Below are 22,878 nucleotides of genomic sequence, written 5' to 3'. Positions count from 1 at the left end.
TCACGTTCGCTGTTTCTCATGAAGCATCTTTCTTCCAGCATTGACCTGGTTGCGCGGCACCATCGAGGTTCACGACGAGATGGAGGAGATGCGTTCAGAGTACGAATCGATGAAGCTGATACCGAAGGTCACGCTACGCGAGCTGTTCGTGAATCCAGCGCTGCGGATTCCGTTGTTCATCTCCATCATGATCATGTTCGCCCAACAGTTGTCTGGTATCAACGCCGTCATGTTCTTCTCAACGAAGATCTTCACCATGGCGCAACTCGACAAGACCGCTGCACAAAACGCCACAATGGGCGTCGGCGCGATGAACGTCCTCATGACCATCGTTTCCCTGGTGTTGGTCGAGAAAGCAGGCAGGAAGACGCTGCTCCTTGTTGGCTTCGGCGGCATGTTCCTGGATACTGCTTTGCTCACTATTTGTCTCATATTTGCTGTGAGTATTTGCGTTTCCTCCATTTCCAGCTAGTTGGAATTTCGGAACGAATAAGTACAGCGATTACAACGAAACTGAAGGAACGACCATCAAATGTGTTCGCGCTTTTAAATAATTAATATAATTTATCTCGCCGTATAATTTATCTCTGATTTTAAAATTACATATATATGTATATATATCAAAAATCATAAATTATATTATAGAGATATTATATAAATTCGAGACCATAAAATTTACTTCTAACAATTTACTTTTAGGAAACATCACGAGTAGCGGCGTATCTTTCGATCGTGCTCGTCATCATGTTTGTGGTTCTCTTTGCTACTGGTCCCGGAAGTATTCCATGGTTCTTGGTATCCGAGCTTTTCAATCAATCCGCCCGACCACCCGCCACTTCGATCGCCATCGCCGTAAACTGGACCGCAAACTTCATCGTCAGCATCGGTTTCTTGCCGCTGCAGGAGGCGGTAGGCGCCTACGTGTTCATCATCTTCGCAGTGTTACAGGCATTCTTCACGATCTTCATATATAAGAAAGTGCCGGAAACAAAAAACAAGACCATGGAGGAGATTAGCAGTATGTTTAGGCAGATATCGTATCAGTGAGAACGAACTAAACGAGGTCTCCAAGAGACGAAATCTGCATCGGTACCGTTTGAGCGATGGGTGTACGTTCCTCTGTCTATCTTTGTCTCTCTGTCTGTTTATCTCTCTGTCTGTCTTTGTCTCTCTGCACTTTCGGCGAGGAACTCAGCAGCTCAGCGAAAATGGCGTTATTGTAACGGTCTATCAACGCGCTTCCACGCATTTCGATCACACGCTGTATCGGAGTTCACCGAATAAGCATCTGAAGATGAACATTCATCCACGAGAAAACGCGCGATCACGTCGTGATATAGCCGACACAGCAGTGCCAACTAGGAATTCGGAAATTTTAACCTTTCACTTTGTTTTAGCCTTTTACTTTTTATCTTATTCTTTTTTAATTGAGAAACTCAAGGGAGACTCTGTCGCGAAAGCTTCGTGTCGAGCGAGTTAGCGTCGGATCGCGCAAACTTAATCCATTCAGTTCCTATTATATCGAATGCGAAGAGACATCGCGCTGTCGCGGGAAAGCAAAATTCAACAGTCGAGACAGCAGCAGAACGCAATTTGTTCGTCGAATTCGTTCTGTTCGTTACATCGTGGGGACGCGATGACGCGCACCATGATTGTATCGGTACGAAGGACCATGCAATTCTAGTCATGCGAGAATACCTGCATGCGCCGAGAGAACATCGATCTTATGTGCACCCTGGCTGACTATTTTGTCGGAACCTCCAAGATTTCTCTCGCTTCGACGATGTCACTTCGCCAGATTCGGCAAATTTCGCACGATGCGGATACATCGAGTTGCGTAGCGTATCTCAGAGAAATCGGTAACGCGAGAAAGTGTAAAAGAAATTGCTCATCCTTTTTCTTTAAAGGCGTGTGAGAAGCTTCGCGTTCCATTATCGCATCGCGTTACATACGGAGAAGTACGGACAACTGTTGTTGAAAGAAAAGAGAGGGAATTTGTTTTGCGTGAGAAAAGAGCGTCAGCTGCTTTTCTTTTTTACAGGATAATTTGTAACGGAAAAAGAATTTGAATAACATTTCATTGCGCGAGCCAAGATTCTAATTTTATTGAACGGGAACGATGCGAACACACAGCGTTTAGCATAAATGTACATATAAAAGTGTAAAGATTAGTATTGTGTATAGCATAGGGAATAATTATATATATATATATATACACAATATATATTTATGTATGCATGTAGTTAATTAATGTTTAAGAGGGATATATCGATGTTGTCATATTTTTAAAATGGCCAGACTAATTTTAATGGTAAAACATATATACATACATACATTACGCTGAACGCAAAAACTCAGGAATTTACTCTGATTGTTATCGCATAAATTGCAGATGAATGTGATGTAAATTTGTTTTTTTTTTTTGTTACATTGTGTACACACGCAGTCTCGAAGAATACTCATATATAATAAAACCGTTTTAATATTAACGCTCTGACGAGTTCATTGTAAACGGCAAGGAGCTGAATTTGCCTGATAAATGTGCTGTAAGATCAATTGCTCTCCGATTTTTCCTACAAACTGTCGTTCAAAAAAGAAAAAAAATCATGTGATCAAGTTGAATTCGAAGTTTACTACATGTACGATGTCGAGCAGTCTGCTTAAATGAAACACACATGCCGTATATCCAAATAATCGGCTATTAATATTCTACTTGTCGCAAAATTGTAAATAATGCAAAGGTCTTATATTCTTAGCTGACCGATTGCTCTAATTAACATATAAGTTTCTGCAACAAGGTTATAGCATTTAGTTTTAGTCCAATTCTTTTATAAATAAATCTGTCGAGTTTTTGTAGCATCAATCTACGTCGAGGTCGATCGTAAAAAATAATACAATGAGTACTTTGTAAATCCATCCATTTGTCATCAGATCAGATGCTACTCGCAACGATCGTTAAGAATATATGGAATTTAATCAAAATTCAATAACTTTGTTAATTTATTCGTTTACGGAAAACGTCGTTGGGTGTTATAAAATATATATACAATCTGTTACAATTTTTATGATATTTGATGCTGATTGTCTGAATAAAATGATTGGAATTTTAAGTACAAAATAAAATTCTACTTTTCAATTATTCAAGAATCTTTGTGTATTCCAATCCAGAGAACAATACGAAATCTTATAGATGTTCAACAGGTGTTCACACAAGATGTCCCAATATCTTATGAGAATATATAATTATTTATAAATATTTCACATGAATTCATAATAATTTCCCTGATAACATACATGGGAAAACAATTCTCTCTATAGTTTAAGCATAAACAAAGTTTGCTTATGTTATTTTATGAACGTTATTTTGTATATATCAAATTTCTATAAGATAATTTTCATTGTCTTTTTCAGCAATCCTAAATTCAGAAAGGAGCTCAAGTATGCTTGAAGTTACACATATATTTATGAATATAAATATTTATTAACTCCTGGTATACATTTATAAAAAATATAAAACTTTTTAAGACAAATGATCCAATAATTATAAAATGCATGCTATAACAGCATAGATACAATCTGGTCATGTTAAATGCCAAATAATAAATGTTGGTAAATAACACTGTATCATTTATCATTACATTAATTCATACATGGATTGATTGAATGTTATTAACGCTTTGCCAGAGTGATGAGACATATAAAAATACTATTATCGAGTCAAACATGAGTGAGAAATATAACAGTAACTATTAATATAACTATTAGTTTAGTATAATATTAATATAAACATATATATAATTCGTGGTTGACTTTTATTACTTTAAATATATGTTATTTGTGTATACTACCCTGACTTAGAGTTTATTAAAAGAAAGAACTCAACTGCCTAAACAAAATTAAATATTGTACTGATTGCATAATTATTAAAAGTTTGCTTATTAAAAAACCAAGCAACTTATTGTATCCTGCATTATATAAAATCCAGTATATTTATTACAGTGTGTACAACAGGAGTTTTATAATCATATTACTCGTATAGTATGATTAACTTACAAAATATATCTTTCAATTGTCTTACCACGTAATTCCTGCCAATATGAGTGGAGTATATAATCCATGTTCAACACCACAAAATGGTTTGAATGTAAAAAGATTCTGCAAACAGTACATAGTGCATTTGTATAACAAACTGATGCGATAATATCTTCTTTCATGTGATGCAAGATTCCACAGTCTTTTTAACAGCATCACGAGCATATGGTATGTATGATAAAGAATACCATGTCATTGCTAAGGATTGAATAATTATAAATAGGAGGGCTAAGCCAGGATTGTGCAACTGTAAAAAAAAATAAACATTACAAATATATATTACAAATATACATGTCAGCAATATATTATAAACAATAAAATTATTATATATAATATATATTATAAACAATAAAATTATTATATATAATATATATTATAAACAATAAAATTATTATATATAATATATATTATAAACAATAAAATTATATGTCCTTACATGTAGAGCAGCAAATAACGTTAAAGCAATAGTAACAAATACTAATATAGTTGCAATTAATCTTGTTGGTGCAAACATCTTCTTAAACTGATTAAATGGACCCATTAAAAAACAGGTACTGAAACATACAAATTAGCATATGTAACATTATTCATACAGTTAATTTAGTAATATTATAATAGAAATATTCTAATGTATTATAAATCAATAATTTATCTTTTATATTATAAGAGTTTAATAATCAAAAGTCAATAATTAAACATAATATTACCTAGCCAAAGAAATAATATTTCCTAGAGTGTAGAACACAGCAAATACTGCAAGGCCTTTATTTAAGAATAAGGCAAATGATCCGAGAAAAGAACATAGTATACCAACAATGAAACATATTGCGAAACCTTTTATCCTGGTAGACCAACTCAGTGTCGATTGGTCCATGACCTGTATCGAACAAAATAAATATTAATTTTCACACTTTATACAAAATCAGGAAAATTATTATAACTATACAATATCACACGTTTCACATATTGTAGCTATATTAAAATATGTAAGTTTAATATAATTTACCACAAAATCCACATCAGCCTTCCATCACCGAGCGTACGTAAGCGTTTAAAGAAATAATTTTAGTTTATCGATAATATAATTTTTATGCAAGTAGACAGGTGTGCGATCCTTTCCCCTTGCTATCAAACATTCTAATATATTCATTAAACGTAATTACCTGCGTAATAATGCCACTTTCTTCGTCGCATTGTTCATTGCCACTCAGGGCTCTTCTTAATTTATCCATGTTTTGTCCAAATGCAAAGAAAAATGTTGCGCTAAATCAAAATAACGTGTACATCAATCTGTTCAATGCACGAGGTTATATATTCCCTTATTATACATTTATTGGTACATTTAAGATTACACGTATTGTCTGGATGGTCGTTTTATCAGAAAATTCTCGCATACGTTTCATCACACTTTGACAGAAAACATTTGCTATCACATTTATCTCTCGTCGATATGCGATGTAGTTTCTTGACGTTTTCGAGGCATCTAGTAACCAAAAAAAAAAAAAAAACCTAACGCAAAGAGCTGCCACGAGCGCTAGAGGAATAATCGCGAGTGTGCACAGACTGCGAGTTCCAGACGAGAGTTGTCAAAAGCTCCGTTCAAAGTTGTGTTTTCATAATACACTGTGCGCTATGGCATACAGTAGAACAAATGTACACAGGTTTCAGGCTATTTAAATTATACAGATTATAAGAATTTATTAATTAATTAGCCGTGTGTTACCGTACAGTGACAAGTAACATCGAAAACAATGTCGACATCAGAACCACTTGCGATCGTGCAATCAAAGTTTGTCTCCGGTGAGACTGTCATAACTGTATCCTTACTTAAATTTAATGAATAATAGATATATTATCTATTGTTTAACTATTTGTTATTAGAGGAAATCAGCAGATATATAGGAAGAGTGTGAATGTTTTGAGTAGAATGTTTTATCTCAATTCCTTAACTAAATCTAAATCTAGGCGACTGAAGCTTCGTTAATACAAGGATGGATAAAATCTACAAGATATGTTGCACTCATCTACAAAGGTTCTACTCATGCTTTAGCAATTTTCCTCACTTCAAAGACGCCTCCGCAAGTGTACAGTGATCTTACTCTTGAAGGAATATTGCCCATTGATCAAGATTTCAAATATATAATAGGTACCGTAATTTTTCCATAATAATTTAATGTCATTAATTTTATTTTAGTTTAGTTTAAAACTACTCTATTGTTAAGTGTATATGTGAACACATGGCTCTTTAATAAACAATTAAATATTTTTATGTTGTCAAATCTTTTTCTCTTGTCTCTATAGATACCAATGGAGAAGCACAGGATGGTCTTGATGTATACATGAATATTGCTTCAAGAAAACTTCGTCTGATATTTGAAATGAAGCTGGGAGAAGCAACAAGTTCCTTAGTATCAGAAATATTCCGTGCAATAGAAGGTATATATATATATATTATTTTCATTAATGTTCCATATTTTGATTTGTTAAACAAAATAGATGTGAGATAACAATGTATCTTAAATATTCTATAATCTTTACATATAAATGATCTGTTCTTAAAACTAAATAATTACAATTGCAGTATATCAAACAACTAAAAGTCCAGCATCAGAATTCTCATGGATTGAAAAGTTGACAAGAAGTACAAGAAGTTTAGCAACTACAGATAAAGATGTAGATGCTGCTGACTATGTGAGTTAGTCTATAGTAAAAATAGACAGTATAAAAATTGATCTTATTCGTAGAAATTCTTTTTAGTAAAAGTTTACTGCTTTTGCAGTTGCTCAACCTTGAGAGTCCTGATTTTGTAGTGCCAAAACCATGCATCGCTTCGGGTAGATCGCCGGTAGCTACAAGAGAGTCAGTAGTACGATACCAGATGGCCTGTAAAGAAGATGATTATATGTATAGCAAAACATTCCGGTTCGTTGCTACATTGACTTGATTATTATAAAAGTCCTTTTCATGTCACTTTTTATTTCATTGACTAGTGTTGTGTATAAACCATTTCAACAGCCACCATTAATAATTACAGTATTCTTACTTGCACATGGAATGTGAATGGACAACCCCCAAATGGCATTAAATTAGATCAATGGTTAAGCTCCGATGAAACACCACCGGATATATACGCTATCGGATTTCAAGAATTAGATTTAAGTAAGGAAGCATTCCTATTTCACGAAACTCCCAGAGAAGAAGAGTGGAGGTATGACATTCGTGTCGTGTTCGCAGAAATTAAGAATGATATATATGTCAGCACAATGTGTGTAACATGAAAAAATTCTCTTTCCTAGACAAGTTGTAGTTAATTCGTTGCATCCTGGAGGTGTCTATACTCAAGTTGCTCTCGTCAGATTAGTAGGTATGATGTTGCTGGTGTATGCGCTTGAGCCTCACATACCTTTCATTGAATACAGTACCGACACAGTAGGTACAGGCATTATGGGAAAGTTGGTAAGTTTCTATTTGTGTCATCTCAGCGAAAATATATTTTTTGTAATTGATCGATAATAACGCGCATAAAATCTGATTTCTCTTAACATACAGTCGATTGTTACGTACATATTTTAATACCCGCTTATTTTTCTATAGGGTAACAAGGGTGGTGTCGCGGTAAGCTGTCGTATTCACAATACCTCCATCTGCTTTGTCAATGCTCACCTGGCAGCACACTGTGAAGAATTTGAACGACGTAATCAGGATTACGCTGACATCTGCGCGAGATTGTCGTTCGCAAAATTTGTACCACCTAAGAGTTTTAAGGATCACGAGTGAGTTTCGTTTAAATATATACGTATTCGTGATCGTATTAATCATTAAATTTGCCGTTTACTTCATGCGTGTCTGTATTTCTAATCTAATTTTATCGTTTATCTAATTTGTTCAATCTATCTCGAGGTATAATTAATTTAAATCGAATTGATCTCGTAGCCAGATTTATTGGCTGGGAGACTTAAATTATCGAATAACAGAGATGGATGTTAACGTGGCTAAGCATCACATCGCGGAAGGCAATTATTCTCCCGTTTTGACGTACGATCAGCTTGGACAGCAACGCAAAGCAGGACGTGTGTTTCATGGATTTCACGAAGCTGAGATCGATTTTAAACCGACGTACAAATACGATCCTGGTACCGACAATTGGGATTCGAGGTTTCTTTCAAACTGTATTCAATATATCCGAAACGAATCTTATAAGATGAAATTTAGTCGAACATACGATTTATTATTTTCGTGACACGAAATGTAGCGAGAAATGCAGAGCCCCAGCTTGGTGTGATCGAGTACTGTGGAAAGGAGACGCGATAAAGTCGATTAGCTACAAGAGTTACATGGAACTCAAGATATCCGATCACAAGCCGGTCAGCGCAAGTTTCGATTCGCAGGCAAGTGCACCTTTCTCCATAGCAATTCAATTATATGTTGTGCGTCCCTCGTGGAAATAATATATAATCTCGTATGTTCTACCATTCAATTTTCCAGATACGAATTATAGACACGGCCAAGTATCGTAAGATTCACGAGGAAGTGATGAAGAAGCTCGATAAATTGGAGAACGAATTTTTGCCACAAGTGATGGTCGATACGACGGATATTATCTTTGACGTTTTGAAGTTCCTTGAGCCCAGTAGCAAAGAGCTCATCATCGCTAACACAGGCCAAGTAAGTAGATTAAATAAGTGAGGCTTCGTGAAACGTTAGGACAGAAAGTTTCCATTCTCTTATTCCTCTCTCTCCTCTTGTATTTTGCAAAAAATAGGTGCCAGTGCAATTCGAATTCATAAAGAAGTTAGACGATACCAGTTACTGTAAGGATTGGCTACACATTGAGCCTTATACAGGCTTTATAAAACCAGGTATGGACTTTTATTTCTCACGAAACCTTTCTTATTCTATATTTGCATATCTTCAATTATATATTTCTCTACTTCTTATTCTTCTTATTCTTCGTATTTTTTTGTTATATCTAGGTGAAAAGTGTGATATTAAACTGAAAGTATACGTGGATAAAAAAACCGCGTGTAAGCTCAACTCCGGTGAAGATAAGTTGTATGATATTTTAGTGTTACATCTTGAGGGAGGCAAAGATATTTTCATCACTGTAACAGGTATATCGTACGCGAGATAGATGTACGAAATGTTTGTTCCGACAAATAACGTCTCGTCAAACGGGTCGCGAATCGATATTTTTCAGGTACTTACGAAAGAAGTTGCTTTGGATCTTCTATGGAAGCGTTGGTTCACATTTCAGTTCCAATCAGAGAAATTCCTATTGGACGATTAATGGAATTGGTGAATATCTCTTCTAGATATGTAATTCCCATGTAATCTGACTGTATATCACTTGAATTCGTTTTGAAACCGCAGGAGAACAACAAGAATCCGTCGCAGGAACCGTATGCAGTACCCAAGGAAATATGGCACTTGGTGGATAGGCTATATCGACACGGCATTAAAACCCCGGGACTTTTCGAAACGCCCGGTCTTCATAGTGAGGTAATAACCATTCGAGACTGGCTGGACGAGTGGAGTCAGGACCCGATGCGTATCCTTTTCGCACTCTTAAATATTACTTTAGTATCGTAAAAAAAAGAAAAAACAAATATTTAATCTTTCCTTAATGATTCTCTGATCTGATGTCGCATGGACAGCTGGCAGTGTGCACTCGGTAGCGGAGGCATTGCTGCTGCTTTTAGAATCCACAGCTGAACCCCTGATACCGTACAACCTACACAATATTTGCCTGTCTGCGGCACTCAATTATTTGCAGTGCAAACAAGTGAGTGAAATTGAAGAGGAAAGATCGACCTTATTTTATATCTCTATCCTAGAATAAGATAATCGTAGAAATTGAAATTTTTTCCTCCGTACGATCAAACATTGTTTAATCGTTCGTTTGTAGATTGTAATGCAGTTACCCGAGACTAGAAGAACGGTCTTTCTCTACATCTGCTCGTTTTTGCAAGAGTTACTGAATCATACGCAAGATAACGAACTCGACGCTAAGACGCTCGGTAAAGTTGTGTTCATACGCTCGCTGCATTTTGCATCCTTTCGCACTTAATTCACTTAATTAATTTATTAATGCTCGTTGAGCATTACACGACATTTGTCCACGGTCGCACTTTAGTATTTAATGCGCGATAGTATTTAATGTTCTATGTTATGAATTTGCAGCGACGTTGTTTGGGTCGATATTCTTGAGAGACCCGCCACGAAGCAGGGACGATCGTCACCAGAGGAGTCGCGCGGTTCAAATCACATTCGATAAGAAGAAGGCTGCGTTCGTCTATCACTTCCTAGTACACGACCAAAGTGATTTTATACTGGGCCGATAATGCGGACGCGAGCTTGATAGCAAGACACTAGTGACATCACGTAACATTTGTATCTCTTCTTCATTTAGAGCTTTTGCATAGTGAAGAACTGTGAAGACTAAGTTGATTGGCACTTATTATAACACTTCTTGTACGAACGTCAAGAGCTGCTTTTATTGTCCATCACAATCTGAGCATTGTCTTAAAATGCTGTAACTTCGGTAGGCTAATTACAACTATTTTTTTCGAGAAACTATAAGCATACCAGTCTTATCGTGATATAAATTATTTATTATATGAATATGTGACTATATTTCGAGTCATTTAATCCACAAAACCATTTTTTATGTTCATTGCTTTGATGCAAAATGTACACGGAGGGGCAAGAAACTGCAACAATCATTGAGCCTTGAAGCTACATCAATCTCCTCAACAATGAGACTTTTCATGGAGAAATGTAACAGAATGAAATAATCGAATTTACTTATGCACTCATTGACATTTTATTATAAAAAAATACATAGGAAAACGTAAATTCTGAATTCCTCTTTTTACAGATAATATATATATATATGATGGACGACATAACGGATAATAGATAGCTGTTCATTCATTTCTGCAGATGTTATCGAAACATATCGTAATCAATATCCCTTCTTCATATATGAAACAATTTATATATCAATGGATAAAATATGATCAAATAATTGTGTAAACATATCGAATTTAAAGAGAATTCGAGAGAAAGAGAGAGAGAGAGAGAGAGAGAGAGAGAGAGAGAGAGAGAGAGAAATATTTATATAACATGACCTCGTGTATAAAGGGGAATGTAAAACGAATTAAGCTATAATGTTTATTTTTTCGATTAAGCTACAGAAAAGGCTAAGGTTCAATTATCCTTAGTGCAAAATGCTATTATTACTCTAAAAAAAAATATACTAAAGTACCAAAAACTCAGAAATTGAATTTATGAATAACAGTGCGATTTTGCATACATGTTTAAAGATTATGACTGTCATATGTAAAGAGTTTCGAAAGATAATAAAAAATCAAAGAATTAGTAAAAAAAATATCTAATTAATTGGCCAAATGACAGTGGCATTTGCAAAACGATACAATGATAAAAACTTATATTTAACTTTAAGTTTTTGCTGAATGGATTGGTTACTTTCACCCAGTAAATCATAATCTCATCTCTATATATGATTACACAATATGACATCGTTCAAATAATCAAGTCTCGTACGTATTTACAGTCTTTCACTTACGATATATATCTTTCTTTCCTGATGCATGATGTATGCCTCTAAAACTTGAAGTTTGTCGACGTGTCTTCCGATGCTTTAAATTCTAACTGTCCATCATTCGCCGCAGGAGCAAGTTCCTCCTGTTCACCATCCTGAAAAACGATTATTTTCATCTCTTTATTCAAAGAGGAAGTGAAGCTTTCGTTGAGTTTATATGTTGATACATACATATATAAAAATCAGGATATCGCGAACGACGAATATAAATTCTTATGCACGTTCATTTTTTCGGCTTATAATCTATATAATACAATTGCACAAACCCCGGAGAAAAATGTGTCGATCATAGTCATAGACTTTTGGTAAATCCGCTCGTTCTCATGATGTTGAAGAGCTTCCAATTTATCTAACCCTCCGGCTTCTTCTACTATGATGGCGATTTGTTCGACTTGTCCCAATTTCTCGGCAGCATGCAAGATATTATTCAGACCGTCTAGGATAACGATAATGGTATCCCAATCTTTCGTAACCAATAAGTCACAAAGAGGCGGCAATACACCTGCTTGTACGAGATCAGCTAATTGTTGAATGGATCCACCTGACGTCAAGTTGGTTACGGCCCATGCAGCCTCCTTTTGTGCCTTAAAGTCTCCCTGTAAATAATATCGCAAATACAAAATAATATCCTCTCTTCCAATGGCATTTGTTAAGGCATATCCTGCACACAGCTGGTTGGTTCGTGTGTACGTAAAGTGTACACTCACCGATTTAAGTACTTGAACCAACGGTGTCAATATTCCAGCACTTATCACATGCTGAATTTGTTCCGTATTGCCAGCTGTAATATTACTGATCGCCCAAGCGGCCTCTTTCACAATATTCTTACGTGGATGACACAACAAGTTACCAAGATGCGTTAAACCTCCCGCTATGATTATTGAATCGGTCTGAGCATCATCACCGGTTACTATATTTCCGACCGTACGTAAAGCCGGAGTAAGAACAGTCCCTTCTTGAGATGAAAGCAGTTCCACGAGCTTGGATACAATGCCACTATCTAATACAACTTGTATCTTGTCGTTTGATCCATCGGTAAGATAAGAGAGCGCCCAGCAAGCATCGGCTAAACAATGTAAAACATCGATATTAATATTCCGTTCGGATACGGACAGTTGATTGAAAATATATATTACAAGATGTAACATACTAAAAAGAAAAAAGGAACATGCTATAATATCTCACCAAGTATATCTTTATCCGTGCTGGTAAGCAAACGATTCAATGCTGGAAGAGCAGTTTGGACTATCTCAAATGGCGGAGGTGGATTCTTGTTTCGACATAAATTTGACAATGTCCAAACGATATTGCGCATAAATGACACCTGCGTATTATCTTATCGTTAGAAGTATCAGTATATCTATATATCGGTATATGACGTTTACTTGGATAAAAAAGAAAAAAAAAAAGAAAACATGTCGGTACAAAGTGTCGACGATGAATTACACAGTATATTACGTACGGAGGTATCTGGTTTAATTAAATCGAGCAGCAGCGGCATAGCGTCGTGTCCGAGAATAAGATCACGTGTACTGGGCCCATCCCCGGCTATATTTCCTAGAGCCCATACCGCTTGCTCAGCAACACTGGGCGATGGAGACTTCAGCAGCATCACTAAACGTGGCACAGCACCATACTTGATAACGACCTGCGTTTGTTCGGTTGTACCAGAAGCTACATTGGTCAATGCCCATGCTGCTTCAAACTGTAAAGCGACACTAAACAGGAGAATTAAATATGCTACTCTCTTATTCACAAATATATGAACAAAAGACTGCGATTAACATCAATGGTGAAAGTTGCTTACTTGTGGTTACAATCTAAAAGTTCGACACAACGTGGCACTATGCCACAATTTATCATAGTTTCTATCGGAGGATGCTTCTCCCGACTCAGCAATTTCCTGCAAGTTTGTGTTGCTTGCAATTGTACCGTTTCGTCGGGTGAATTCATTCCAGCTACAATATCATCTATGGATGAGAAATTGGGTGAAATAGATTCGCACGATAGATTCAACACTTCCTCTTCTGTGTTGAGATTACGTCGCTTTGACAATTGTTCATCTTTTTTGGCTTTACGTAGCTCTATAGATACTATGTTTCTTCTTCTTCGTGCTTCCTATATAATACATTAATCTTATTGAACATATTTCATACCCAACACTTATACATAGATTGAGTTTCTACATTACACAATATACATAGTAAACATTACAAACACATTAATTAAGAGATGAAGTGGTTCTTATACCAAACACTAATTTATCTTTATCAATTATATACCATATAACCATATATTTATGTTCAACATAGGTTGAACGACAGTCTTATTTATACTCACATCAAGTCTGTTGGTGAATTTAAAATTTGCCATACGTCCATTGCTCGGATCTTCTTCAGAAGGCATGATTGAATCTTTGTTATTAAATATATATATATATAAATCAATATTCTTTAATTGTTCCAACTTATGTAGATTCTAATCTGTCTACAGCTTAAATCTACAAAAATTCAAATTACAATCATTACAATAATATACATATAACAAAGTGCATATATAAATAACATATGAAGAGTTAACTATATCAAGAGACACAATGACGTCTTCCGTCGTATGCATGCTTTTTTTTATCCTTTTTCATAACTGTGTTCACACTATTACCAATACTAAATGCCTGGTAATGTCATCTCTACAAATTTGAAGAATAATCCGTACTTAGGAAGATTAGGAAACGTTAGAGCCATCAAAAATAATTTCAAATTCATCTCTCATAACGGTTAAAGACGCATAAATGGGGGATCTTTGCATGAATGAATAGCGATTTAAATGCAACTGAACCTTTACTTCCTGTACGATCTCCTACAGAAATTACTGATTTAAATTGCAGTATATAGTCGAAACAATTCAGATTAAAACGTATTGTTACTAGATAAACCAGTATAACACGGTGTACAAATTGACCAAACCTGAACGCAACACGTCTCCCTCAAATGCCCTTGCGACTCGATCTTCTTTGTCAAATGATTCAATTGAGACCTGTTGCTATTGCCGTTACGGGTCGGCAGAGAAAACTACGGAGACCTCTTGCGGAAGACAGAAGCAATAAGAAGGGATTTCTTGTTTTACAAGACAAAAATACGTAGAGAGAGAAAGCCATTTTTTTACACGTGATATTCAGAATACAAGAGAATTTATTATACTTAAAATGTACTAAAGAGTGATTTTCTGGCAGAAACGTTGTAATAAAAATTGGGCGAATTTTTTCGAACAAACGCTTGACATGAAGTTAGTCACAAAATGAAGTAAAGATGTCTCTATCGGTTCATATTTTTACATGTTATAAACCTGTAGAATTTTTAGCATATATATTGCAAAATTCGACTATTTAACACGTTTCTTACTTATACGAGAGATAAACTGAAAAAGCTAATTTGCCAAATATAATTTCTCTAAAACGAAAAATGGAAAGAAATTACAGACACTGTAGTACTTACAGCTGCGTCTAAGCGTTCAATGAGCTGTTGAATCCAATTGGTTTGTACTTTTAGATTTTGATCAAATTTAGGAGTATATATATCAAATCCAAGAACTTATCGAGTGCCTAATAAGCGATTGTAATTTGTAATACTGGTTGCGTTCAGAAAACATAACGGTTGAGTGATCGATTTTTGAGAGATGGATGTTATTGGTAGATCTAAAAATATACACCAATCATAGATACCGAGCAGTTGAACAATAGTTGTATCTTCTGAACGCAGCTATAGACTTGTGGCTAACTTCATGTCAAACATTCACAAAAGTTTGATTTTAATAATTTTTCCAAAAACTCTAAAACACCGTGGACGATCTTGTTGATTACGAATATCATAAACAGAAGGTAACTTTTTCCATTATCTTTATAAAAATTAAAAGATTTTTAGTTCCGGATTAGATGTCTCCACATAGTCTTTACAGATCCTGAACACTATAACCTCTGATTGTGCTCCAAGTTGTATTTTTTTATTTATTGTTAATATTATCAACATTCGTATATAAGAAGTAAGAATACAGAACATTGTGTTATGTTGGTGTTAATGGCTGTAGTAATAGGTTACAGATGAATTTTATGTCATTATGTTTAGACGATGTAAATTGTACATGTGTTTACTTATTTTTTCCATGTGATGCCTATATTCTAATTTTATTATTTCATATGATATCCAAATACAATTGTGTGAATTATATGCATTAACTATAAATATTTCAGAAAAGAAAAGTATATACTTGACATAAATACATTGAAATGACAAGTCAAAAGCAGATTTCTTGTGGATTGGATTTCTGTTGTGCTGCAAATTTAAATGATTGTCTATTCACCGCAAGTTCCTCAAAGTAAGTCTTTAACGTTATATATTTTGTGTTAAACCATCAAACCAACATTCAACCTTCGCAATTTATTTCACAAAGTATGTGGCACAACTAGATTTTTTTCTTACTCTTTCAGATATGATTTTATCTGCGTTCCCTTGGTACATCCTTTGTTTAAGAGGGAATTTATTTCGGGTCCTGCCAAGAATCGTCCAGGACCTTTTACTAGACCTGATTTAATTTTAAATAGTTCAGGTAAGTGTTATGATAAACATTTTTAATAAACCATATTTTCTTTTAATATACGCACAATATATATTTTCCCAGATTGGAATAATTTAATAATTGGTAAATTCTCATCGTATATTAATGTGGACTCTACCAATCCAATTGTTAGAAAAAATAGTGAAGAAGCCTTGAATCAAGAATTATCCCTAGCTATGCATTTTGGCCTGTCAGGTGTAACATTTAAATTGATGAGTGGTATAAATAAAAATATGAATTTCGCAAGAATTATTTGCGACAAATTGACAAGTAATTGCATTTTCCAGGTAAATTTTTTTACCTCTAAATTACAAATAAAGTCTAATTGAAATTATTAAGATATTCTGTCGACTGTTATAGATTTGGATACAAGTACCTATGGAAAATCCAATTAGGCAAGCCTATTCTTATAGAAAAGAGGACTGTCCAGTGGTAGAAAATCCATGGGAATGGTGGAATGCATTTAGGATAATATGTGACTACAATAGAAAATTAGGAGTTGCATTAATTGTTAGTCATGATGTGCCTGAATCAGAGGAGGTACTTTGATAAATAGAACTTACGAATTAAAAAGAAAATATATATATATATATATATATAAATGCCGTCTATTAATAAATTTTTCTTTGAATTTAAAGATTGATAGGTGGCTCGGAGAACCAGTAAAGTGTTTGATTTTACCAACAACGATATTTTTAACTAATAAGAAAGGATATCCGGTGTTAAGTAAAGCACATCAAACATTAGTAAAAAAATTTGCCACATTAGAAGTACAATTTATATTAAAGGGTGCATCGCGTTACAAAAGTATTAGCTATTATCACAACTATCTTGACTATTTGTGGAAGGTAAGGCTGCAGGAGAGATTACACAAAGCTATCTGGAAGATAAAATATACTTTGTTACAACTTAGTGATAGATGTAGGAAATGATGTTTTCATTTCTTTAGGGATGCCAAACTAATGGAGCAGTGGAAAGATTTGCTCGTGGGTATGAAGATTACTTGCAGTGTCCATTGCAACCTCTAATGGATAATCTTGAGTCGCAAACTTACGAGATATTCGAAAAAGATCCTGTGAAATATCGAGAATATCAGAACGCTATATACGAAGCCATTCAAGAGATTATGCCCAAAGCTAAGGTGGAAGAGAGAAAAGTGTAAGTTAAATCAATATCACAACATCATAGCATAAAAAAAGTAATGTCAAATATTTAGGGTAATCATGGTGCTTGGTGCTGGGAGAGGACCACTTGTAACTGCATCTCTGAATGCTGGAAATATGGCCTGTCAAGAGGTGAAGATATACGCCGTGGAGAAGAATCCTAATGCTATATTAACGTAAGAACTTTTCAAGATACACAAAGACTTCGTGCGATAAAATGAATTAACTTACATTGTGTTTTATTGTCTATATCTACAGTTTGCAGGCTCTCGAGAGAGACTTGTGGCAAGACAAAGTCACAGTGGTATCATGTGATATGAGAGAATGGGATGCTCCTGAAAAGGCCGATATTATTGTTTCCGAGCTACTCGGATCTTTTGGCGATAACGAGTTGTCACCCGAATGCTTGGACAATGTTCGAAAGTTTTTACAAGGTTTGCATTGCACACTGCATCGCTTAAATTTCATTTATAACAGGTGATTTAAAAATTCCCCCCTTTTTCATTCATATATTAGATGACGGGATTAGTATACCGCAATCATACACTTCGTACATCGCTCCTATACAGTCCTCTAAGTTGTATAACGAAGTAAGGCAGCTCCGAGACAAGGATAAACATCCATTGTCCAGTTTCGAGACTCCTTATGTGGTGCATTTTCAAAATAAGTACGATATAGCCAGCCCACAACCACTTTTTACATTTGTACACCCAAACAGAGGTCTGTATATATAAATTTCAACATAGCAAGTGATCGTTTATATTTCTAAATGTTTTAATTTCGTTTGTATTTCTAATTATTTCAGCTAGTGTTATTGATAACTCGAGATATGAAACAAGAGCTTTTCACGTGGAACAAGATTGCGTGTTACATGGATTTTCAGGATACTTTATGACAGTTCTATACAAAAATATTACATTGAGTATAGAACCTAGTACATATAGTCCGGAGATGTTTAGTTGGTTCCCAATCTTCTTCCCACTCAAGGTATGCTAAAATGTAACATCGTGTCTACCTTGTAAGAGGCGACGATAACAGCAAACTATCATTTAATCATGCAGGAGCCGGTGCATTTGAAGGCAAGTGATGAATTAGTGGTTCACTTCTGGCGCAGATGTAGCTCCAAGAAAGTATGGTACGAATGGTGCATCAGTAAGCCCATTCCAATCTCGATTCATAATCCAGGTGGACGTTCTTACACTATTGGATTGTAGTGTTATGATTTTATCAATATATACTGTTTGTTTATTCAAGAAAGTCAATAATATGTGATGGATGAACAGCTTATGTTGGGATTATAGTCGAACTTTTGCAGACGTGGTTTGCAACAAATATCTAGATAACGTTACATCATCCGAAATAATATTTTTGTATTTTCATTTGTAATTTGTAAAGTTGCCTAGTGCCATTAATGTATTAGCTGCAGGGAAAATGACGTATCTCATTCTTAAGGAAATATGGAAGATTGATATATATATATATATATATATATATATTTGACGTAAACTTAATGCAACTTGAATTTAGTTTTATCAATAGATGTACTTACAAAGACAGATAGTTGTTTCTAACATATACTCATCTGTATAAATAATAATCATTGACATTATTAGAAAAAAAGAAAAGAAAACAGGAAGATGAAAGGTAATTGATGCTTAGAAAGATAAGATAGATATTTATCTTCTAGTGAAGCTTTTTTATACACCTACAACGCCGACACATAAGACGATAGATTATATTAATAAGTATTATGATAACGTATACACACACAGTATCACATAATACGCCATATGTATGACGATGATCTCTGAGGTCACTGGATATCAAATTTTGATAACATGTTTACGATATATCCATATATGTAAAATGTGCGTTACTATATCTTCTTAAACTCATGCGATTAAATATATCGTTTGAATAACATTACATAAATTTGATATACTGTAACATTACACCAAATACTGCCCATGTAATGGAGTTCTTACAAGTATATGTACATGAAGTACATGTAAAAGTACATTTAAGTACATTTAAAATTATCATAATGAATTTTTACTTTATTCAATCTAACGTATCTGTAGTTCTCATCTTTTGTGTAAATACTTTTCTATTCCTTTAATATGCTATCCTATCGCAGCAACAGTGTGTATGTATATGTGTAAGCAATTATAAAATAAAACATTCCCACACTTGGTGTGATAATTCTATCAAGTATTACACAGTTGGGTATCATTGGTTCTCGAAACAAAATCGTTAATTGTTTATACCATATATATTGGATGATCATAAATAAAACCGATTATTTAACCGATTAACTCAATGACTCAAAAACAACTGACAGACAAGAACATAAATATAGATGAGCGAATCAATTGTTTTCGAGGTGTTTTACTTTGTCAACAATGTTGTTCATACGTTCTTTAGACGTCGTTTTTGACAATTAGACACGACGAATAATTTTCAAACAATCGCTGATGTTAATGGTATCGGTCGATGGTCGAGATGTAAAACTAGCTCGATTATTTTTGAAACGAGATAAGAGAGTGACCGATGACGACAGTAGCGGTCGGGCCGGGTCGTCAAAGTTTCCTCTTGTCACTCGACGGTATTCAGATCACGCTTACTGTTGAAAGGAGGGTTAGGGTCATCGACAATTTTCCGCACGGTCACGGCACGAAGAGATGAGGATGGCAAGATTGGTCATACGAATTAGCAGGTGCGCGGCAAAGACACTTGTCTCGCATGGTAGAACCGATTTAATCGGCACGATTCCAGCGAGAACACCGCTTCTCACCGCAATACGCTCCATAACCACAACTCGATATTTGAGAACTGGTAAGTGGAATATTAGTGAACCAAATGTTGATTCGAATTTGCAGCCTGAAAACGGACGGATTTACGATATGAGAACATAAATCCGCCGTACAATGATAAATTAATTTTGCCATACAGTATGTTTTAAATCGCATAAATTCATTATTCTATTATTGCATTCCCGTCACTGTCTGCTGCGTAAAAAAAAAGAAAAAAAAAACGTACAAAAATAAGGGCATCGAGAGATGGATGCTCTTAGCGACATTTTTTAAATTTTATGCTAAAATATGTCCGAACGAAATGGATAAAGTGTGGGGCACAGTCGGATAAAGTATGTGATGAGATATCTCGTAAAGTATTTATATTCTTCGATAATTTAGTTTTGTGTGTAATATATGCGATAAAAGTAATTGTAACAAAGGTGTTATGCATACGATAAAAGGGATCTGTATGAAAAGAATGTGATTTCATTTACAAAATTTCATTTCGTAAATGTATTCGCGCTTGGAACAAATAGAAATTGATTCGGATTTAGACAAGACGGAATTGACGGTGCTTGAGAACGGACGAGATTATTATTGAATCGCAGATGCGAGATAAACGTGATAAGATGTGATTTTTCAGAGCGATGGTACACTGATAAGCACGAATGGGTAACAGTGGATGGCAAAGTAGGCACGGTCGGTATATCGGATTACGCGCAAGAGGCACTCGGAGACGTGGTTTACGTGCAACTTCCCGACGTAGGATCCACGATTAAGAAAGGAGGTAATTGATACGATGTTTTTAACTAACGCCCAGACTTCGAGAGAGAGAGAGAGAGAGAGAGAAATAAAAGCTATATGATATATCAGAACATGTTCGAGCTATTCTGTGTGTGTATGTGTGTGAGTGTGTGTAACAATATAATTAAATAATATACACAATGTATTTCTGTTTCTTTCTTTTTCCGAAGTATCCTGTGAGTAAATTTCGATAACTTGAATATTGTACTCTTTAAGTTTGTTATTAATTGCCTTTTAACAAAAGTCAATGCAAAGACTGTTAAATCTCGACAGTGATCTTTAATTTCTGAATTATAAACACTTTTGCGTGATGAAACTTTGTTAAATTCGACGGAGTAGATAACTGTAGCTGTAAAGCTGCATTAAAGTAAATTAAATTAAAATTAAAACTAAAACACTTCTTCCGAATGACGTGACGTTAAATCGATAGTTTCTTCGAAAGAATTCGAAAGAATAAAATATAATTTGTACATACATTTTTGGCTTACTCTTACACACTTATTCAATCACTCCTCTTCTTGGTTTCATCATGAATTGCATACCTCATTCCATGTATTCCATATTCTTGTATATTTTACTCACTATTGAATTGAATTGATTTTTTTTTAGAGGAATGCGGGGCGCTGGAATCGGTGAAGGCGGCTTCGGAATTGATAAGCCCGGTCAGTGGAAAAGTTATAGAGAAGAATGAATCGGTTGAAAGTAAACCCTCCTTAATTAATACATCTTGTTACAAGGACGGTTGGTTGTTTAAGGTAGAATTAAGCGAAAAAGACGAAGTCAAGAGTCTAATGAACGAAGAGAGTTACAATACGTTCCTAAAAGAAACAGACGCACATTAAACTCCAATCTCACTCATCTACTGATGTATGTTTGAACTGAATTAACAATTACACATCAGGGATTGCACTTTAGAAATAATACTCGTGATTACAGCCATGTCTTCAATGTTAGAAAATGATGACGATTGTGCGGTAGAGTAGTTAATTTTTAAACATAATGAGAAAAGACTCTCAAAGGCAGTTTGTTGCAGTGGTTTCTTGTATTGACATAATTTAATCAGGACTATAGATAAAATAAATAACTGCTCAAGCAATTCTCGACCCAGATCATGGACCCAGAGGAGAGTATACCCCTAAACGAATATACTTTCTATGTTTACAACTTGTACACCAACACATCACAGTTTATACAAAGTCCACGCTACATGTGCCATTATACATTCATTATAAATGTATCCATGTTGCATGAAGAGGATATAATGTTACGAGATTAACATTAATGTCTTATATCTTGATCGTCGCGAGTAGATTATACAGCTGAATTTACACATTGAACATTTAGCCCAATAGAAATTGAATAACATATATATTGTGTATATATATATATATATATATTTATTTATATACACACACACACACACACACACACACACACACACATATTAATTGTTAAGTAATAAAAAGTTAATACACGAAGCGTTAACATTTTATATTCTTCAGAGTGCAACATATGTGGCCTTATACTGTGTTAGTGTTCATGTATAGTGTTATATATATTGCTAATGAGTCATTTAAATTAATATATGATTTACACTGAGGTATCACATGTATGATATACGTTATAATGTAATTTACATTGTAACGTAAAAGTCTTACTTAATGCATGAAGATGTTTCTCGTATGAAAAAAAATGATTGATAGATGATTGCGATATCTTTATTAGTCACTGTGCAATGTTCGTCGTTTCGTATTTATACAAAGCAAAAACAAATATACAAGTTGTTTGA

General features: G+C 34.7%; 6 protein-coding genes across 18 annotated transcripts in view; 4 read left to right on the top strand and 2 right to left on the bottom strand.

Moving 5' to 3' along the window:
• Positions 1-3,118, top strand: part of LOC105187547 (solute carrier family 2, facilitated glucose transporter member 1) — a 28,215-nt gene extending 25,097 nt beyond the window's left edge. For all 8 annotated transcript variants that reach the window (XM_025306944.1, XM_025306954.1, XM_025306941.1 and 5 more), the window contains 2 exons: positions 39-439; positions 700-3,118. In XM_025306944.1, the coding sequence (XP_025162729.1) occupies positions 39-439; positions 700-1,047 (749 nt within the window). In that variant the 3' untranslated portion in view covers positions 1,048-3,118. The remainder of the gene's footprint in view (positions 1-38; positions 440-699) is intronic.
• Positions 3,119-3,558: 440 nt separating this feature from the next.
• Positions 3,559-5,577, bottom strand: LOC105187546 (vesicle transport protein SFT2B). 3 transcript variants are annotated; one of them, XM_011148422.3, is made up of 6 exons: positions 5,445-5,577; positions 5,256-5,355; positions 5,099-5,116; positions 4,800-4,969; positions 4,529-4,646; positions 3,559-4,339 (listed from the first exon to the last, which is right to left on the bottom strand). In XM_011148422.3, exons 2-6 carry the CDS (start codon positions 5,322-5,324, stop codon positions 4,211-4,213), a joined length of 504 nt encoding a protein of 167 aa, XP_011146724.1. In that variant the 5' UTR covers positions 5,325-5,355; positions 5,445-5,577; the 3' UTR covers positions 3,559-4,210. The 3 variants fall into 3 exon arrangements, with proteins under 3 accessions (XP_011146724.1, XP_011146723.1, XP_011146725.1); XM_011148421.3 differs by having other exon boundaries at positions 5,433-5,571; XM_011148423.3 differs by lacking the exon at positions 5,099-5,116 and having other exon boundaries at positions 5,256-5,568.
• Positions 5,578-5,655: 78 nt separating this feature from the next.
• Ocrl (Oculocerebrorenal syndrome of Lowe) lies at positions 5,656-10,713 on the top strand. 2 transcript variants are annotated; one of them, XM_011148418.3, is made up of 18 exons: positions 5,656-5,909; positions 6,058-6,238; positions 6,394-6,528; positions 6,674-6,783; positions 6,872-7,014; positions 7,127-7,300; positions 7,389-7,548; positions 7,687-7,865; positions 8,026-8,247; positions 8,345-8,480; positions 8,578-8,757; positions 8,855-8,951; positions 9,066-9,203; positions 9,290-9,387; positions 9,463-9,640; positions 9,747-9,874; positions 9,998-10,109; positions 10,273-10,713. In XM_011148418.3, the coding sequence occupies exons 1-18, from the start codon at positions 5,844-5,846 to the stop codon at positions 10,431-10,433; spliced, it is 2,598 nt and encodes an 865-aa protein (XP_011146720.1). In that variant the 5' UTR covers positions 5,656-5,843; the 3' UTR covers positions 10,434-10,713. The 2 variants fall into 2 exon arrangements, with proteins under 2 accessions (XP_011146720.1, XP_019698917.1); XM_019843358.2 differs by lacking the exons at positions 5,656-5,909; positions 6,058-6,238; positions 6,394-6,528 and having other exon boundaries at positions 6,698-6,783; positions 6,850-7,014.
• A 284-nt stretch (positions 10,714-10,997) lies between these two features.
• On the bottom strand, positions 10,998-14,769 carry Pen (karyopherin subunit alpha). 3 transcript variants are annotated; one of them, XM_011148416.3, is made up of 8 exons: positions 14,683-14,769; positions 14,057-14,216; positions 13,524-13,834; positions 13,179-13,434; positions 12,902-13,040; positions 12,424-12,782; positions 11,983-12,312; positions 10,998-11,811 (listed from the first exon to the last, which is right to left on the bottom strand). In XM_011148416.3, exons 2-8 carry the CDS (start codon positions 14,120-14,122, stop codon positions 11,719-11,721), a joined length of 1,554 nt encoding a protein of 517 aa, XP_011146718.1. In that variant the 5' UTR covers positions 14,123-14,216; positions 14,683-14,769; the 3' UTR covers positions 10,998-11,718. The 3 variants fall into 3 exon arrangements, with proteins under 3 accessions (XP_011146718.1, XP_025162769.1, XP_011146719.1); XM_025306984.1 differs by having other exon boundaries at positions 14,057-14,109; positions 14,683-14,753; XM_011148417.3 differs by lacking the exon at positions 14,683-14,769 and adding an exon at positions 14,555-14,570.
• Positions 14,770-15,467: 698 nt separating this feature from the next.
• Positions 15,468-19,422, top strand: csul (protein arginine N-methyltransferase 5). The gene is made up of 12 exons (XM_011148414.3): positions 15,468-15,593; positions 15,963-16,087; positions 16,200-16,318; positions 16,391-16,614; positions 16,688-16,867; positions 16,966-17,175; positions 17,277-17,485; positions 17,544-17,666; positions 17,749-17,924; positions 18,007-18,210; positions 18,296-18,477; positions 18,552-19,422. Exons 2-12 carry the CDS (start codon positions 15,999-16,001, stop codon positions 18,702-18,704), a joined length of 1,869 nt encoding a protein of 622 aa, XP_011146716.1. The 5' UTR covers positions 15,468-15,593; positions 15,963-15,998; the 3' UTR covers positions 18,705-19,422.
• A 448-nt stretch (positions 19,423-19,870) lies between these two features.
• On the top strand, positions 19,871-22,475 carry ppl (glycine cleavage system H protein, mitochondrial). Its single transcript, XM_011148413.3, has 3 exons — positions 19,871-20,325; positions 20,929-21,072; positions 21,699-22,475. Exons 1-3 carry the CDS (start codon positions 20,172-20,174, stop codon positions 21,929-21,931), a joined length of 531 nt encoding a protein of 176 aa, XP_011146715.1. The 5' UTR covers positions 19,871-20,171; the 3' UTR covers positions 21,932-22,475.
• The last annotated feature ends 403 nt before the right edge of the window (positions 22,476-22,878 follow it).

This window comes from Harpegnathos saltator, unplaced genomic scaffold, assembly GCF_003227715.2.
Source record: "Harpegnathos saltator strain DR-91 unplaced genomic scaffold, Hsal_v8.6 scaffold126, whole genome shotgun sequence".
In the NCBI taxonomy this organism is placed as follows: Eukaryota; Metazoa; Arthropoda; class Insecta; order Hymenoptera; family Formicidae; genus Harpegnathos; species Harpegnathos saltator.
Note: the sequence above shows the minus strand (reverse complement) of the source record. Positions and strands in the feature narration are given on the sequence as shown.

Excerpts from the sequence above, each read along its gene's own strand:
- Ocrl (XM_011148418.3), top strand. The coding sequence starts at position 5,844 with ATGTCGACATCAGAACCACTTGCGATCGTGCAATCAAAGTTTGTCTCC. Across the intron at positions 7,866-8,025 it reads AAGAGTTTTAAGGATCACGA|CCAGATTTATTGGCTGGGAG; the intron begins GTGAGTTTCGTT and ends TTGATCTCGTAG. Across the intron at positions 8,952-9,065 it reads TACAGGCTTTATAAAACCAG|GTGAAAAGTGTGATATTAAA; the intron begins GTATGGACTTTT and ends TGTTATATCTAG.
- csul (XM_011148414.3), top strand. The coding sequence starts at position 15,999 with ATGACAAGTCAAAAGCAGATTTCTTGTGGATTGGATTTCTGTTGTGCT. Across the intron at positions 16,088-16,199 it reads TTCACCGCAAGTTCCTCAAA|ATATGATTTTATCTGCGTTC; the intron begins GTAAGTCTTTAA and ends TTACTCTTTCAG. Across the intron at positions 16,868-16,965 it reads ATGTGCCTGAATCAGAGGAG|ATTGATAGGTGGCTCGGAGA; the intron begins GTACTTTGATAA and ends TTGAATTTAAAG.
- ppl (XM_011148413.3), top strand. The coding sequence starts at position 20,172 with ATGAGGATGGCAAGATTGGTCATACGAATTAGCAGGTGCGCGGCAAAG. Across the intron at positions 20,326-20,928 it reads AACTCGATATTTGAGAACTG|AGCGATGGTACACTGATAAG; the intron begins GTAAGTGGAATA and ends GTGATTTTTCAG. Across the intron at positions 21,073-21,698 it reads ATCCACGATTAAGAAAGGAG|AGGAATGCGGGGCGCTGGAA; the intron begins GTAATTGATACG and ends ATTTTTTTTTAG.
- LOC105187546 (XM_011148422.3), bottom strand. The coding sequence starts at position 5,324 with ATGGATAAATTAAGAAGAGCCCTGAGTGGCAATGAACAATGCGACGAA. Across the intron at positions 4,647-4,799 it reads AATATTATTTCTTTGGCTAG|TACCTGTTTTTTAATGGGTC; the intron begins GTAATATTATGT and ends TGTATGTTTCAG. Across the intron at positions 4,340-4,528 it reads CGTTATTTGCTGCTCTACAT|TTGCACAATCCTGGCTTAGC; the intron begins GTAAGGACATAT and ends TTTTTTTTACAG.
- Pen (XM_011148416.3), bottom strand. The coding sequence starts at position 14,122 with ATGCCTTCTGAAGAAGATCCGAGCAATGGACGTATGGCAAATTTTAAA. Across the intron at positions 12,783-12,901 it reads CACGGATAAAGATATACTTG|CCGATGCTTGCTGGGCGCTC; the intron begins GTGAGATATTAT and ends TACATTGTTTAG. Across the intron at positions 11,812-11,982 it reads TCGACACATTTTTCTCCGGG|GATGGTGAACAGGAGGAACT; the intron begins GTTTGTGCAATT and ends ATCGTTTTTCAG.